The sequence below is a fragment of the Balaenoptera acutorostrata genome, chromosome 5 (genome assembly GCF_949987535.1).
Source record: "Balaenoptera acutorostrata chromosome 5, mBalAcu1.1, whole genome shotgun sequence".
In the NCBI taxonomy this organism is placed as follows: Eukaryota; Metazoa; Chordata; class Mammalia; order Artiodactyla; family Balaenopteridae; genus Balaenoptera; species Balaenoptera acutorostrata.
In genome coordinates, this window is record NC_080068.1 from 121,319,053 (window position 1) to 121,337,774 (window position 18,722).

General features: G+C 39.1%; 1 protein-coding gene across 2 annotated transcripts in view; it reads left to right on the top strand.

Moving 5' to 3' along the window:
- Positions 1–1,373: 1,373 nt before the first annotated feature.
- The window catches only part of NDST3 (N-deacetylase and N-sulfotransferase 3), a 165,727-nt gene continuing 148,378 nt past the window's right edge, over positions 1,374–18,722 (top strand). The window contains exons 1-2 of one of the 2 annotated variants that reach the window (XM_057547465.1): positions 1,374–1,449; positions 13,508–14,652. In XM_057547465.1, the coding sequence (XP_057403448.1) occupies positions 13,630–14,652 (1,023 nt within the window). In that variant the 5' untranslated portion in view covers positions 1,374–1,449; positions 13,508–13,629. Of the gene's footprint in view, positions 1,450–1,930; positions 2,041–13,507; positions 14,653–18,722 lie in introns of those variants that run through there. The other variant, XM_007172425.2, reaches the window with a different exon arrangement.

Consider the following 18,722-nt stretch of genomic DNA (forward strand, 5'->3'; position numbering starts at 1 on the left):
GGTTCAGAGCTCAAATATCCCCATCTAGGTTTAGCTTTCCTCCAACTCTCAGGTATGCCTGAGTATTTGCTTCATTCCCAGACTTCACATGGTGACACAAAGAAGCTCTAAGCTCACAACTCACTCTGCAAAGTCCAATGGAAGGGAGTCCCTTCCTTAAGGGGGCCAAAAAAAGTCCCAAAACGGTGCTTTCTTGTCTCTGATTGGCCAGACTTGGTCATATACTTTTCTGTAAACCAGTCCTAGCTACCAGGAAGACATAATGCTTCTAATGGCCACACCTGAGTCGTGGGTCACCCAGTGAGTCAGAGTAGTGGCTGACATCACCTGAAGCTTATGGGCCGAGGGGTGCTGGTACGATCCTCAGAATAAACGAGGTTACTGTTTCCATGAAGAGGAGCGAGTAGCTGCGAAGCAAAACCACAAATATCCACTACAAGTTATCATTAGTAGATCCACTTCCCCCACTTATTAAAACTGTCACATATGCTATGTTAGTGGGTCAAAATGGAATCTAAAAGAAAAAACAAAAAAAAATCATTCGATTGAGGCTCCTGATCAACCTATAGTTTAGAAGAGCGTAACCTCACACCTTGTATCCAAAATGTTGCTCCAGTTGTTGGCCTTCCATTTTTCTTCAGGAGCTGGAACACGTGGCCTTTAGAAAGCCCGCAAATGGAGGCAATTCCCGGCTTACAACCTCGAAGCCGCCCGCCGCGCTCTGCCAGGTCCAGTGTCACAGGCGGGAGCGCGACCAGAGGGGACGACGAGGGTGTGCCCCCCCTTTCCCAGCGCCGCCTCAAGGACTCGCACCCACTTCCCACGCGGCGCAACCCTTCTCATCCTTGTTGGCCACTACCAATACTGCCCGCAGTGGCCGTCGGAACCGGACGACCGGGGCGGGACGCCCGGGGTCTCCAAGCCGAGGGCCGGGCAGGCAGACCGGGGTGCGAGGCGGGCGGATGGGGGCGCCTCCAGCCCCCCGGCTCCCGCCTTCTCCCCTTAAGCCGGCGGGCGGGCGGGCGCAGGCGGGTCGCGAGCCGGGAGGCAGCGTGAGGGCGGCGCCGGCGCTGCCGGGCGGGTCCCGAGGCCGCGGAGCGCGTCGGAGCGAGCGCACGAGTCCCCCGCGCGTCCGCCGCGCTCGCCCCGCGGCCGCTCCCGCCCGGCGCCGCCCGCGCTCTCGGATCCGCGAGGCACCCACCGGCCGCGGCCGCGGGGACCCGGGTGCGCGAGGGGAGGGGCCGCCCCCGCTGGGCTCCCGGCACCACGTCGCCCCTGAGAGAAGCCCGAACGGCGGGGCCGCCGCGAGGAGCCGCGGAGACCAAGGACCCGGGAAGGAGGATCCCGCGGACGCCCGCAGCCCGAGGGAACCACCAGGGACCGGGCGGTCCTCGCCCAGACACCGGCCCCCGGCGACTTGAAATGCGGACTCCAGAGGCGGCGCGCACGGTCAGGGCAAGTTTCTCGCGGTTTGAAGGGGTCCCGAAACCGCCTCTCGTTTTATTTAATCGTCCTTTCCCTACTGTTTTAAATAAGTTTATTTAGACAGTGGAGAAAAAAAAAAAAAAGCTTCCTGGATGACTGTAGGTTTGTAAATATAATCCCGAAAGTTTTGCATGGTGTAGTTATTTGCTTATGCAGATTTATTAACCTGTTAACTCTTCAGCTAGACAGAAAATTGACATTTTAAATATTGTTTGAGGAACATTACAAGTTCGCTGCTGCGTTCAGGCATTGTGTTATTTATCAGCTTAGTTAGCATCTGTCTTCCCGAAGTGGTACCCAAACCTGTCCCCTGCCGACCGGTCTTGCATGTGACACTCTTGCCCTCTAGTGCCTCAGCAGCTTGGTAGCAGTTTTATGGCTAATATTAATGAGGTGTTACATAACACAAGGGTACTGGGCCTGAACTGGTATTGCTGCGACTTTTTACAAAAGCCAAAAGGCTGAGCCGGTGGTAGTGGATACTGCTGCTTCAGTTTCTTTTCTATCTATTGAAACTTTCTCAAGCGTTTTCAGTTCTTTCTGTTTTAATTCCAGGTAAGTGTATCTATTTATTTATACATTAATGGCTCACTCATAAATGTAGGAGTAGCAACTTTGTTTTTAATTAATCTAAGAATTTCGGGATTGAATAAGTGCCTAATTTTATCTTTATAGACGAAATAGACCATTTAATTAAATTGAGTGAAACAAAGAACTGTCTTATCCTGGTGTCATTTTAAAGCTCTTTTATAAAATTAAAGTGTTAAGGGGAATGATCCCTTATAATTGTTTAAGATCTCCACCAAGAACTTGTAATTATTCTGCAGTAGATTTGTTAGACAGAACAAATGTCTGTTGCTTGACGGACTAGAAATTTGTAAGCAACATCAGAGATTTAAACTGTAACTACCTGTTTACCTATACAGTAATGATCCTCAACAAATCTTTCTATTTGATGCAATTCATTTTATAAACATTATTTAAAATTATACAGTTAATAAAATTAAATGCAACTGGCAAGAAATAGCCTAAGTATTGAATACAGAAGCTTTAAATTAAAAGAAAATACATATTCTTCCATTTAATATATCCATTTTTTTTTGAAGAAGAAGAACTAAGTTTCATTTTTTTAAGGGGTTTACCTAGATCATCTTCCAACTAGTTCTAGTTCTTCTAATATCTGGAAACTATTTAAGCTTCAAACTCATTTAAAGTTGAAATTTATCCATATTCTTTATAAACATATTGGAGTACGGCAACATATATAATCTGGAAGAGTTTAAAGGAATTCATTCCTAAGTAATGTAAACAACTAAATCTTAATATTAAAATACAAATCAAATATTGAGACACATGAGACACTGACCTCAAATCCACTTTTTCTTTTTCTTAGAAAATATATTATCAACTATTGAACAGTGCTGTTCACCACTAGAGAGCAGAGTGAGGTGGAAGAGAAACTCTCAAACATCTGATATTCACCTGAAGGGCATTTTGTCCCTTTTTCTTTAGCCGTAGCTCCCTATTAATATTGTATTTGAGAAGTAGATTTCAAAAATAAATTTGAAAGAGATTCTTTTGGAAAATAGTACTGAACATATCAAGAGGCTTGCCTTAACAGAAACTCTTTTCCTTTTCTTTCTCCAGTTAACACAGACAGTATCTGCCACCTCTCTGATATTTTTATTGTTTTTCTTTATGGTCTTGATGGTAAAGCAGAAGCCTTCTTTCTTTGTCTAAGTAAATATTGATATTAAACTGGTCACATGAGTTAATTTTCTTCATAGTCTTTAGAATAAAGATTCTCACATTACTAATATATTTTAGATAAAATAAAACTTTTATCTCTTTCTAGAGAGATTTGTTATAGTTCAGTTGAGTTATAGTATACCGTTTCTTTTAATACATTTTCTTGAGAAAACTATTGTTTCTGAAGATTATGGCAAATATTAGAGTAGTTTGTGGTATAACTGAAAGGTTTGTTGAAAAAAATATAGTGGAAGAGATACCCAGGCATTTGAGGTTCTTTTTTTCTGAACAATATATCCTGCTGAAGAAGTTATTATGAGCTAGAATCTATAAATTCAAAGGTTGACTTGTCATTCAGAATTTTAAAATGATAAAGAAATTACAAATTTTTCTTTTAATTCAGGGAATCTTATATGACTTCCTTGAATCCTGGTTGAATCTCAACTGCTCTTTGGTGATTAGTGGCAACTTTTAAATTTAAATAAAATTTGAGGTTAAAATATTTTGGTGATTTGTATGCGCTAGAAAAACAGGGACATAGAATTGGTGATAAAAACACTATTCTCAACTAAGTAAATGCCTTGGACTTCTAATTGCTTAACAGTTTAGACAATAGGGGAAAGACAGTGGAAGTTTACTTATCCTGTGCTGTGGCTGTTGGCGATGAGCATTCACACTGAAATGCACGAACTCTGAACACCTGTCCATATTCGAGGATGCTGCCAGGCCACAAAAGTAAGAGCTTGCATTATAATGGTAACGAGTGTGAACAATGCCCACAGTTGTGAACAATACTTACAGTTGTTTTATAACTGAAGTTTCTCTTAGAATACCCAAGAATTGGTTTTAGAAAACCAACTGATTTATTTATCTGCTTGTTTGTTTTTAATAAAAACTATATTCTTAGGCTCTGGGACATCACAATGAGTGATTTATCACTTCAAGTTGAGCTAAACATTTTTCATCAATTTCACGTAAGTTGCATAACTAGAAAAAAATGTTAGGCCCTGCTGCAAGTATCGTGTATAATAAATTATTTTACAAAAACTCCTACAAATTAATGAGAGCTGTAACTCTTCACTACCTGTTGCCAAAAAATCAAGTATTAAAGTTCTATACTAAAGCCTTTTAGCATCTCCGTGATGGGTATCCATTTTACATACATTTCACTTTTAAATCTTTTTCTTTGATTACAGTGTTTGAGAATAACATGAAGTTAGATCTGGATTCTAGGTCTGGTTCTGCCGTGAGAGCTGTCTGTAGTCTTGGGCAACTCCCTTGCTGACTCTGGGCCTTGGTCCCTCACCTGGAAAATAAGGATCTCCGAGATACTTTCGTATCCTCTTTATTGCCCAACACTGTGGAAATTGTTCTGGAGGATAGGACAAAAAGACATGAAAAAAAGTAAAGAATAATGCAAAACTAAACTTATTGAGAATAACTTATTGAGAATAAACTTATTGAGTACTACAGTCTAGAATTTTAGTAGTAGATATGTTAAGTCATTAAAATGACAGCTAACACTCAGAATGGTTACGTGTACCAGGCACTTTACTTACTAAGCACTTTACTAAAGTTTACTAAAGTTCTAAGCACTTTACTTACTAATTTTCAGCTCATGTAATCTTCACAAAGATTATTTGAGGTAGATACTGTAATTATTTCCACTTCACAAATGAAGAAATTGAGGCACTGAGAGGTTACCTACATGTCTAAGATGGCATCCCTGCCAAGTGGTAAAGCTGGGATTCAGTTTGAGTCTGGCTCCAATTCACATGCCCTTAACAACTAAATTACATTGTAACTCTATATGTTTCAAATATTTGTGCTTGATATGCCTCTTGATATAACATAGGAAATTCATGTACCACTCTAGTCATTTCCACCACTTCTACCCTTACATATGAAATGATCATTCATTTATTCAAGAAAAATTTACTCAGCACCTACTATTGTTCCAGACTTAAAGCAGTTCCCAGAACCCTTATATGTGGTGCCTTCCCTAATGGGGTATATATAATCTAGTTTAGGTGATTTCTTTCTCCTCGCTTCCCCAATTGAGTTGTGTCACTTGTTCTAAAAGATGCCCAAGGCAACAGAGGAAGCATTTGTCTGACTTCTTCACTGATGCATCCATAGGGTAGAGAGTAAGAGAACCAGGACCTCAGACCTCCTCAGGACTCCCTTTCATATTTTTTCATTGCTCCTCTCTGCTCTTTTTGCATTATCGTCTCTCTGCAGATTGGCTGCCTCTGCTTCTCTGGTTCATGTAACCTGCCCTAAAACAGCCAAAAACTGATCTGTAACTTTACGTCTTATGGTCTAGGCAAACAATAAGAGACTGGGTTAATAATCTCTTGTTCCCATGTCTCTGAAGAGGATAAAAATGACAAGGGTTAGATTATATCCTGAAAGCTGCAGTGGCAGTATTCACAATGCCCTGCTGTTAGGCATGCGCTGATGCATACATTCTAGCTGAATTTTAAGAGGATATAGGCAGACTTTTTCCCCTTTAAGTCATACAGGCAGAGCAAACAGCAAGCAGCAGTGGGATGGTTTTCTTCTCTTGCCTCACTGGATGGCATAACACTGAGGGGAGTGAACAAAATGTATTCTTTCCTTCATAATTTCTAAATACACAGAAGGATGGAAAATTGCAATAGAAAGTCATTTTCCATCAATATATCAAACAAAGCTAATACCCCCAAGTGCAGCTTTTCTCCCATCCATCTTAAAAAAAAAAAAAAACCCAGTCCTAGAGACAGAGCATTATTCTTGGTGGTACTCCATGCAAATCAGCATCTTACTTGCCTACCACAGCAGGGTTCAATAAATATGACACAATTTCACACATTCTTTCTCAGAGAAAAGCATGTTCTTTGTCAATTTTTTAATATCACTGAATTACTTTTAGCAAATTCATGTAATGTATTTGAGGCCTGCCAATGAATTTTTCAACACTATAAAATACGGTTAATTTTGTGAAAGAGGAATATTGTCAAGATCTTTTAAATATCTTTCATTTATGTTAGAACCTGAAGTTCTTTAGTTATTAATACTCATTTTCCAGATGGCAATCTTTTTTTCACATTTCTTGTGCTGCCAACATGATTCTATTCCATTTGGAAATTGATTTTTACTTTGGGATGATGTTGGGTGTTAGTGGAAGAAAAAAGATAGGTTACAGTGACAAGTAGGTGCTTCTCCTTGCAGATTTTGCAATGTTTTGCAAACTGTATGTCTGTATATAGTCAGTTCTTCACTATGTATATGAAATGGCCTGTGATTCCAAAAAAATAATTGCTCCCTCTGCCTTTCATTAATGTAGATAATTAAATAATGGCTAATGTTTCCTCGGTGGAAAACAGATGTTTTCCTTTTTAAAAACAGATGCATTGCAAAACAACCCTAACCACTCCGAATTCTGAAAAATATCAGAAAGGGGGAAATCGGTATTTGAGTAAGAGTCAGTAAAAGGTACATTGTGGATGTGCCCGGTTTGTGGCTGTGGTCAAGGTGGTCCCTACCGTTCACAGTGTTTATATTATCACCCTGACTGAGGCTGACGTGACTGATGGAGGGTGTTCATTCATGGAAGATGGTCTGACTTCGTGACTGCTCTGGTTTGTGAATGCAGCTGCTATTTGTAAAATTTAGTAGAGGCTCTTTTTCACTCATTTTTCAAGTATTCAGTGGGATGTTTGAACTTCAGGCACTGTGTTGATATCAAGAATATAGAAGTGAACAGGGCAAGTACTTACAGATGCTTCCCAACTATGAAGAAATATTATGCAGAAAATCACATGACTAACTATGGAACGTGACTAATCACATTATAACTACGGAATGTGCTGCAGAGTTCAAGTAGATGGTGATGTGAGAGTGTGTTACAGGGACCCCTGACAGATCTGGGGAATCAGGGAGGCTTTTGTGAGGCAGGGACATTTATGCTTAGAGCCACAGGATTTGGACAATGAAGCCAAATGAGAAGAGCAGAGAAAACTTGCAGACAAAGAGAACAGCATGTAAGAAGACCCTGAGTCAGTAAAGAGCTCCAGGCAGATCTCCTGCCTGGAGCTTAGCCGGGAGCACACCATCGAATCAGGCCTGAGATGTCAGAGTGGGAAGCATACCTCAGTGTCTTGTGGGATGTGTATAGGAATTTGGGTTTTAATCTGTAAGTGAGATAGGCAGCCATTGTTGGATTTTCAGCTGGGAGGAAACAATCAGATTTGTACTTTGACGCTGGATTGAAAAAAGTATAGAGGGGGCCAATAGTGTTTATGGCGGGGGTAGTGGTTGCAGTAGTTCAGGTGAGAGGGACATTGCCTGGAAAAGGAGAGAAAAGCACTGGGTCAGATGAGTTTTAGAAAATGGAAATGAGAGCTCTTGGGTCCATTTAGATAACCAGGAGTGAGGGAGAAGAAGGTGTCAAGGGTGAGCCACCAGACGGCTGTGGGAAGATGAAGATGGTGTTAGAGGGTGGATCACAAATTCAGTTACGGACAGGTTGAGCTTGCTTGTGACGTGATTCCAGTGGAGCCAAGGAGTGGTGGGTCTATAATAAGAAAAGGCACAGTTACTGTGAGTTGTTATTATACCAAATCGATAGTTCAGTTTGGAGTCCTGGAGCTCAGAGGAAGGAGGTTTGAGTTACAAATAAACATTTGGAATTTGGGGGAGCACAGAGGGTAATGAAAGCCAGGGAGTATATGAGCTTATCTAGGAAAAGGGGGGAGGATTAAAAGGCCAAGGATGGACACGGTGCCAATTATGCCTCTCATTGGGCCTCTTCCTCTGCGCTGAGATCCATCTGACTTTAGATTTCTGCATCAGAAGTGGACTTCCTGTACTTCCCACCACTCTGCTTATACTAGAATGTTTGTAGCTACCCCTTTACAAACGCTTAATACATTTTTATTAGCCATCTTCAGGATATTTCTCTCATTTATTATGTTGTTTATACCATCATCATCGTCATCATCATTATAACAGGTAACATTTAATATATTCATTCTCTGTGCCAGATAATTTTCTGAGAGCTTTTTATACTTTTAACTCATAATCCTCATCAAAACCCTATTAAGTAGGTACCACAAGTATCCCCAATTTCATGAGGAAACTGCAGCATCTAAAGGGAAGACGTGCCTGATATCCATTTCCTGCATGTCCCTAGCATGAAAGGGATGTGTTGCACTTCCCTTCCCAGGTGGACGGTATCTTTGATGTAGGCTGTCGGGTTCGAAATCAGTTCAGCTACTACAAGCTGAGGCATCTCGGGCAGGTTACTTAGCCTTTAAAGGGCCCAAGGCCGTGTTGGCATATAGTAAGTGTCTTTAATGTTAGCTGGGTTGCTGTTGTTATTCTGCCTTCCCACAGGGTGTAATTTCCTTCCATGTGCCTTATAGGAAATCCTGATGAGGTGGTGGGGCTTATAACCAGCCCAACCTCGCAACTTTCCTGTATCTACTGTGACTATTCCAAAATGCCTGCCTAAGTGGTTTGTTGATATTCTAAATTTCATAATCAGTTTCTTGGTCATTCAGCGTATTCCTCATCATAGGTCGAATAGGTGGCCAAGTCCAACCACAGCTGTCAGCTCTATGCTTCTAAGACAGACAGTTGTGTCCAGGAAACTCTGACATGCAGGCTCGTGTGCCTGTTCTTTAGTCATTCACAGAACCCTTCAGACCATGCAAAAGTCTGTACTTTTCAATATATTTTTGTGAGGGCACTTCAAGAACACAATTGTACTCATTATACTAAAGGGTTTACCTGTTGATCTTTTTGGCCTTTAAATATGTTTTTATCCTTTGCCTTGTTTGAAAGATCACTGGGAATAACACAAATCCTATACCCTTGGAAATTTCAGTCTAACAAAACAGAGAGACATTAAACGAATCACATTGCTAATAATAATAAGACTTTTGATAAAGGCCCCAAAGGAAAAGTAATTATAATTAGAGTATATAATCTGGAGACCTGGCCTAAACTGGGGTGGGGAGTAGAGTTGGTCAGAAAGACTTTCCTGAGGAGCTGAGTTTGTGTAGCATATCAAGATTTGCCCGTGACCCATCAATTTCAAACATTTCCTTGACTTTCTTATTTGTCAACATCCAACTATTTTTTAGAACACTGTGATTTTGCTCTCTCCCCACACATCATTTAGTCACCTGCCTGAACCCTAAGTGTCCGTCACTAGCTCAAGTCAATTTCCGCTCCAAGGTGTTTTTATTACTGGCACTTTTATTCTCCTGGTCCCCAAGCCTGCCCTCTCCCCAGCCAGTAATCATTTCCTTTTCTCTTTTCCTCCCAAGTCTCTCTTTGTTTTCATTCTCCCCGATAACCACCTTGGTCTGGACTCAGACCACCCCCCACCTGGATTATGCAGGAGCATCTTAGCTGGGACTCCCCGGACTCCACCTACTTCTGCACTGCGTGCAATGCAGCGTGTACTCTCTCCGTTCATATTACTGCTCTTTGTCCATTCTGGATGTCACTGCTACACTAATCATCTGTAAACACTATTTTTATTGTCTCTCTTCTGTTCAGATACACCCAATGCTGTTTCACACTCTTGCGTTCACAATCACTTCCAAGGACGTCCATCAGTCTGCAGTACTCTTTCAATCACATGTTATTCCCATTTTCAACCCAACACAGTGCCTTATAATTAGTTTAGGCTGACTCTCAGATAAACACACTGTAACCATTTCATTTCTTCAACTTTGCCAGGTTTGTATGCCTGACGTGCTCACCTCATTCTCGTACCCAAATCCTGCCCATCATGCCATGTCCCCCTCAAGCACCATGTCTCTTAGAAAGTGCCACTGACTTTCCTAAGTTTCATTACTCTCTCTTGCCCTTTCTTCTGAAACTTATAATAGATATAGTCTGTACAACACAAATCACTACTTATTATGGGCAACATAGTGTTGGCTGCTGTTTCACAAGTCTCATTTCCCCCATAGAGACCATGCTTCTACAGACAAGAATCATTCCTAAAATTACTTCTGTGGTGTCCCCAGCACCTAGTACAGCACTAAGCCCAAAGCAGGTGTTCAATAAATACCTAAAGACGGCTTGCAGAATGATTAATTGAAAGGTATCTTTGGGTGGGTGAAGATTTAATATCTACCATAGTTACTCTTTTGTCCCATGTTGGGATGGTATGAATATATTTCTTAGTAATGAATAAAACAGAGACATTAAATCCAGCAAATGTATGGATAATTGTAATCATTAATAGTGATGTGTAGCCTTAAAAGTAATTTATGGCATTAGAATAAAGTAGAAGGGTCAAATTAACCTTTAAGGTTAATATGCCATTGTATTCAACTAATTCCACAAATAGCCATTTGGTGCTTACTCTGTGCCTGACCCTAGGGGCTCAGTGATACACAAAAGAAGCATTATCTCTACTCTCCTAGAGTTTACAGTTAAACAGGGGAGACTGACTAAACAGAATTTTAATTATAATAGTGTCAAGAAGTACAAAGGAAAGATACTTTCCACAATGGCTGTGTGTGACTGCTGGGTCTTACCATGTTTAGGTCAGCTCCACGCTGAGAAGTTTTCACAGGGGAATTGTGTGGAGGAGTTTAATTTTCCTCATGTAAGTGTCTTCTTAGTGATGCCCCACTGATGAAAGGCTCAGGAGAAGCTGCTACAGGGCCATCTAATGCAGAAGAAGGAGTAACGGCAAGAATTCAGTCCATCCCGAGATTTTCAGAGCTAACGGAGACAGAGAGAGCATGGGAAGTTGGTGGTGGTGGACAAGGTTGCAGTAGGAACAGGAAGTTTTGAGAGTCCACCCCAAAGACTAAATCTGACCACAGCGAAGTGAGATGTGCAGCCAAAAAAGGTTTGCGGAAAACTTAGAGAATCTTAATGTATCCATTTAAATATGTCAGACCAAATCCTACGCTCAGGGACGTACACATTGGAATTCCCTTTGGCTTCAGGAGGACACTGGAAGCGTTTAATGGAAAAGACATGTCTTTCAGTATTTTATACTTGCTAATGGAGAAGATAATTTGATAGGTTCCTAATAACCGTCCTGCATAGTGAGAGCAAATACTCTTCACCACTCTGCCTCATCATAGGTAAGGATTTTATGAATTACATGCCTTTCACTTCTGAAAATAGGAACAAATGATGAGACACTGCTATCTGAAATGCAAAATGTGGTAATACGTTTTGTATCCAGTCAAAAACACTTCACAGCTAAAATTGAAACAGAGGCCTAGAGAGATGTGAGATTTTGTATCCTGCTATTATACCTCAGACTATTATAGTATTCATAAACATGTACCTAACTTTAAAAGTACAGTTACTTTTCAAAATGAAATAACTACAGTTATAATGAAAACTCTCTGTTGTCCTGGTAATTTTGCTTTGCTTAAATTACACCGAAAGCTATGTGAGAATGTTTAAAAGAGCAGGATTTCTTTGAGACCATGTCAGAGCCCTTAATGGCATTTTACTTGGCAAAGGGTGGTGTACCAGAGACCTCCCATGACATATGAAGTTCATCACCTCCTTTCTTTGCAGTGTCCCTCAGACTTGTCCCTGCCCACATTCTGTCTGCTGTGTGAGCATTAACAGTCCGTGATTGGACTGTGAGAAATGAGCCTATGCTGGCTTTTGCCAGAGTTGACTCTAACACTGCTCTGGGATATATTCCACATTCTTGATTAATTCATTCCCCCCCACCCCGCAAAATCACACCCTTATCGTGTTATTTCCCAAATCAGGAAGGTTTAATGGCTCCCTACAGGCTTTCTCAACAATGAACTTCTATGCTATCTAATCTCTCTATTGAGTTACCCATATTTTATTCAGTTTATTTTTTAACTGTTCCTCACTCTTTCCTTCAACTCTTCATCAGAGTGTCCCTTGCCCAGTATTGTACTCACACCTGCCTCTGTAAAATTACCTCTGTCTCAGATGCCTATTCATTTTACCCTCATCCTTCAAGGCTCTGCCCAAATCCAACCCCCGACACATTGCAGACTCCCCCACTTGCCATGGTGTCTTTCTTCTCTCATCCTGTGCCAGTCATTTGTCTCTAATCAACAACCCATACATTACTGTTTCCATTCTAGTCACTGTCTCTACCTTATAATTTTGTTTCCTTTAAAGAAATTCACTCTGCTGAACATTTATATTTTAAATAGAAAGATAATTATCCCATAAATATTTGAATGAATAAAGCACAATATATAATTTAAAGGATAAGTAAGATATTTATCCTGTAAATATCCTGCAGTTACATTCCAGAATATTATATTCTTCATAAAGATAAATATATATTATTCAAAATATTGCTCATTGCTTATTTCATAGGTGAATATCACAGAATTTTAGAGCCAGAATGTTCTTGGTGATCATTTATTCTATAACCTTATCATTTTACTTAGAAGGTTCCAGGACCAAAGTGACAATTAATATGAGACAGAAGTGTAATAAACCCTAATCTTATGAAGAACGTCAACTACGATGTTCTCCACTAGCGCTTTCAGCTGTCTTCAGCTAGCTTTCAGCCTGCCTTATGGACAATAATACCTTTCTCATATTTTTTTATATTCCATGATATTTCCATGAAAAGTGCCAGGACCGTAAGACTCTAATAAACTTCTGCTCTAAAAAGCACCCATGTTTCTTTCTTATTATTTTTCAAAAGTTACTAAATTTTTCAAAGGTTACTGAAACTTGAAAAGGATTTGAAATTGTAGCCTAACAAAGTGTTTCATGAAGTTGCAGTTGTTTTCATTATGTTTTTTAAAAACACTTTCATGGTAGTTATTTTATATAATTACTGAACTTTTTCTAAAAAGCAGAAACTGTTGTCTTAATAGTAGCATTTAATATCCAAACTTTTATGAATTTTCAGTGTATGTAGTTAAAAACAAATAGTTTGAGCCTATATTACATGATATGGCAGTGTATGGCTCAGGTTATCTTAGGTCTATATGATCTACAGAATTTGATGCAAAGCTCAAGGAGTAAGAGGCAATTCCTTGTTAGTCCAACGTCTTTTCTATACTAGGGATAGAGACCTCTGTTCAATGGAGCCCTTTCCCTCTTTCTGCCCCTCCCATGTCCTCACTCAGATCTGGGAGAAGGAAAGAGAGGTTTTCTTACTTACCAAACACCAGTTCATGTGCCTAACAGGTTGCCACTTGTGCCAGTCACAAGGATAAAAACTTGCTCATTTTAATGCTTCAGACTGAATGTTTGATATTCTATTGTATTTTATTCTACTTTTCAGATTATATTTTCTGTGAGTCCTGATCCAGTGACACAAATGTGCTGCAATGGTGACATAAACTATTGATTGAGGCTGGAAAAGTGTCTGAAACATCGTCTTTTCTTTTCTCCTTTCATTTTTTTATGGTGCCTCTATTGGAACAGTCTGAGGGAAGTATATACAACATGAGTTTTATCATGAAGCTGCACAGACACTTTCAAAGGACGGTGATTCTGCTTGCCACATTCTGTATGGTGAGCATTATTATTTCTGCTTACTACCTGTACAGTGGCTACAAACAGGAAAATGAACTGTCTGATATGGCTTCAGAAGTAGACTGTGGGGACTTCCAGCACCTACCATACAGGCTGATGGAAGTGAAGACAAGGAAGCTTTCTGATGCCTCAAGGACAGACCCCACAGTCCTGGTGTTTGTGGAGAGCCAGTACTCATCGCTCGGTCAAGACATCATTATGATTCTAGAATCCAGCAGATTCCAGTATCACATTGAAATTGCTCCTGGAAAAGGGGATCTCCCAGCACTTATAGAAAAAACAAGAGGCAAATACATTCTCATTATTTATGAGAATATTTTAAAGTATATAAATATGGACTCTTGGAATCGAAGCCTTTTAGATAAATACTGTGTTGAATATGGTGTGGGTGTCATTGGATTCCACAAAACTAGTGAGAAGAGCTTACAGAGTTTTCAGTTGAAAGGCTTCCCTTTTTCTGTATATGGAAACCTTGCAGTAAAAGATTGTTGTATTAATCCTCATTCTCCATTGCTTCATGTGACCCGATCTTCTAAGCTTGAAAAAGGTTCTTTACCTGGAACTGACTGGACCATTTTCCAGATTAATCACTCAGCCTACCAACCAGTAATATTTGCCAAAGTAAAGACCCCAGAAAACCTTTCTCCTCCCATCCCTAAAGGTGCTTTTTATGCCACTGTCATACACGACCTGGGGCTCCATGATGGAATTCACAGAGTTCTTTTTGGCAGCAACTTGAACTTCTGGTTGCATAAGCTTATCTTCATAGATGCTGTTTCCTTCTTGTCAGGGAAGAGGCTCACATTGTCCTTGGACAGGTACATTCTCGTGGATATTGACGATATTTTTGTGGGAAAGGAAGGAACAAGAATGAACACCAATGATGTTAAGGTAAGGCTCTTTATCTCAAAGTTTGGTTCATCTCTCAGTAGGTTTGTCTAGGGCTAAGGGATTTCCTGGGACGTAGGATTTTTATTTTATTTGGAAATTCTTAGGCAAACTGGGATGAGTTGGCTACCCTCAGCTATTTTTGAGATATGGGGCTATATCTCAGCCCTAGAACAACTAAGTAGATAATATATTTTTCTCTGAATCAAGAAGAAAATGAAGATTGTACTAAAGGATTGAGTGTGGCAGAATCCTGAAATGCATTTCTGTGTGTATTTAAAACTACAGAGTAGAAACCACTTTGTTTAATTACTTTCCAGAAACTACCTACCTCAGTAAACTATTACTAATCTAAGACTTCAGTCCATTTAGCTATGAAATCAAGGTGAATTTATTTTAATGAAAATAAATACTCCCACAAATTTTCAAGAATTAAAGATCTCATAAGTAGCAAGTTCAGATGTTTCTGGAAGTCAAATGTGTGACTCATTTTCTCTTATTACTTTTTTGAAACTCTGAAAATTAGCACTACTAAATATGGAAAGCTATGAATGCACAAGCATACCTATTCACATACACACATAAGAATTTACATTAATTTTCAAAATTCATTGAACACTTCTGGTTCATATATGAAACCTATCATGCTACACTTATATTGGATTAGATTTCTTATTGTGTAAAACTGCCGCCTTAGATAGAAAACAGTTATTTGAAGATAGTTGGTTATCATTGTGAAGGGATTATATTACATAAACAACTGGCTGTTTAATATTAATGGAATTTAAAATTAAAATGATCTACATTGATCTTAGTTTCCCATTCGAAATGCCACTGGATTCTATCTCTGTTATACTACATATTGATTTCATGTAAAAATGAAAGGAGAGATTTTTTTTTTCCTGTAATGTCTGAAACATTTATATTAACATATTTCCATACATATTTCCATACAAATACAAATATAAGATTTTTAGAAATTTCATGTAATGTCTGAAACATTTATATTAACATATTTCCATACATATTTCCATACAAATACAAGATTTTTAGAAATTTCATGTAATGTCTGAAACATTTATATTAACATATTTCCATACAAATAACCCAATGAAAGTTTAGTATTAGTTGTTTTGTTTGTTTTTTTATACTGCAGGTTCTTATTAGGCATCAGTTTTATACACATCAGTGTATACATGTCAATCCCAATCACCCAATTCAGCACACCACCATCCCCACCTCACCGCAGTTTTCCCCCCTTGGTGTCCATATGTCCATTCTCTACATCTGTGTCTCAACTTCTGCCCTGCAAACTGGCTCATCTGTACCATTTTTCTAGGTTCCACATACATGCATTAATATACGATATTTGTTTTTCTCTTTCTGACTTACTTCACTCTGTATGACAGTCTCTAGATCCATCCACGTCTCAACAAATGACTCAATTTCGTTCCTTTTTATGGCTGAGTAATATTCCATTGTATATATGTACCACAACTTCTTTATCCATTCGTCTGTTGATGGGCATTAGGTTGCTTCCATGACCTGGCTATTGTAAATAGTGCTGCAATGAACATTCGGGTGCATGTGTCCTTTTGAATTACGGCTTTCTCTGGGTATATGCCCAGTAGTGGGATTGCTGGGTCATATGGTAATTCTATTTTTAGTTTTTTAAGGAACCTCCATATTGTTCTCCATAGTGGCTGTATCAATTTACATTCCCACCAACAGTGCAAGAGGGTTCCCTTTTCTCCACACCCTCTCCAGCATTTGTTGTTTGTAGATTTTCTGATGATGCCCATTCTAACAGGAGTGAGGTGATACCTCATTGTAGTTTTGATTTGCATTTCTCTAATAATTAGTGATGTTGAGCATCTTTTCATGTGCTTCGTGGCCGTCTGTATGTCTTCTTTGGAGAAATGTCTATTTAGGTCTTCTGCCCATTTTTGGATTGGGGTGTTTGTTTCTTTGATATTGAGCTGAATGAGCTGTTTATATATTTTGGAGATTAATCCTTTGTCAGTTGATTCATTTGCAAATATTTTCTCCCATTCTGAGGGTTGTCTTTTTGTCTTGTTTATGGTTTCCTTTGCTGTGCAAAAGCTTTGAAGTTTCATTAGGTCCCACTTGTTTATTTTTGTTTTTATTTCCATTACTCTAGGAGGTGGATCAAAAAAGATCTTGCTGTGATTTATGTCAAAGAGTGTTCTTCCTATGTTTTCCTCTAAGAGTTTTATAGTGTCCAGTCTTATATTTAGGTCTCTAATCCATTTTGAGTTTATTTTTGTGTATGGTGTTAGGGAGTATTCTAATTTCATTCTTTTACATGTAGCTGTCCAGTTTTCCCAGCACCACTTATTGAAGAGACTGTCTTTTCTCCATTGTATATCTTTGCCTCCTTTGTCATAGATTAGTTGACCATAGGTGCGTGGGTTAATCTCTGGGCTTTCTATCTTGTTCCATTGATCTATGTTTCTGTTTTTGTGCCAGTACCATATTGTCTTGATCACTGTAGCTTTGTAGTATAGTCTGAAGTCAGGGAGTCTGATTCCTCCAGCTCCATTTTTTTGCCTCAAGACTGCTTTGGCTATTCGGGGTCTTTTGTGTCTCCATACAAATTTTAAGATGACTTGTTCTAGCTCCGTAAAAAATGCCATTGGTAATTTGATAGGGATTGCATTGAATCTGTAGATTGCTTTGGGTAGTATACTCATTTTCACAATGTTGATTCTTCCAATCCAAGAACATAGTATATCTCTCCATCTATTTGTATCATCTTTAATTTCTTTCATCAGTGTCTTATAGTTTTCTGCATACAGGTCTTTTGTCTCCCTAGGTAGGTTTATTCCTAGGTATTTTGTTCTTTTTGTTGCAATGGTAAATGGGAGTGTTTCCATAATTTCTCTTTCAGATTTTTCATCATTAGTGTATAGGAATGCAAGAGATTTCTGTGCATTAATTTTGTAACCTGCAACTTTACCATATTCATTAATTAGCTCTAGCAGTTTTCTGGTGGCAGTTTTAGGATTCTCTATGTATAGTATCATGTCATCCGCAAACAGTGACAGTTTTACTTCTTCTTTTCCAATTTGTATTCCTTTTATTTCTTTTTCTTCTCTGATTGCCGTGGCTAGGACTTCCAGAACTATGTTGAATAATAGTGGTGAGAGTGGACATCCTTGTCTCGTTCCTGATCTTAGGGGAAATGCTTTCAGTTTTTCACCATTGAGAATGATGTTTGCTGTGGGTTTGTCATATATGGCCTTTATTATGTTGAGGTAGGTTCCCTCTATGCCCACTTTCTGGAGAGTTTTTATCAGAAATGGGTGTTGAATTTTGTCAAAAGCTTTTTCTGCATCTATTGAGATGATCATATGGTTTTTATTCTTCAATTTGTTAATATGGTGTATCACATTGATTGATTTGCGTATATTGAAGAATCCTTGCATCCCTGGGATAAATCCCACTTGATCATGGTGTATGATCCTTTTAATGTGTTGTTGGATTCTGTTTGCTAGTATTTTGTTGAGGATTTTTGCATCTATATTCATCAGTGATATTGGTCTGTAATTTTCTTTTTTTGTAGTGTCTTTGTCTGGTTTTGGTATCAGGGTGATGGTGGCCTCATAGAATGAGTTTGGGAGTGTTCCTTCTTCTGCAATTTTTTGGAAGAGTTTGAGAAGGATGGGTGTTAGCTCTTCTCTAAATGTTTGATAGAATTCACCTGTGAAGCCATCTGGTCCTGGACTTTTGTTTGTTGGAAGATTTTTAATCACAGTTTCAATTTCATTACTTGTGATTGGTCTGTTCATATTTTCTGTTTCTTCCTGATTCAGTCTTGGAAGGTTATACCTTTCTAAGAATTTGTCCATTTCTTCCAGGTTGTCCATTTTATTGGCATAAAGTTGCTTGTAGTAGTCTCTTAGGATGTTTTGTATTTCTGCGGTGTCTGTTGTAACTTCTCCTTTTTCGTTTCTGATTTTATTGATTTGAGTCCTCTCCCTCTTTTTCTTGATGAGTCTGGCTAATGGCTTATCAATTTTGTTTATCTTCTCAAAGAACCAACTTTTAGT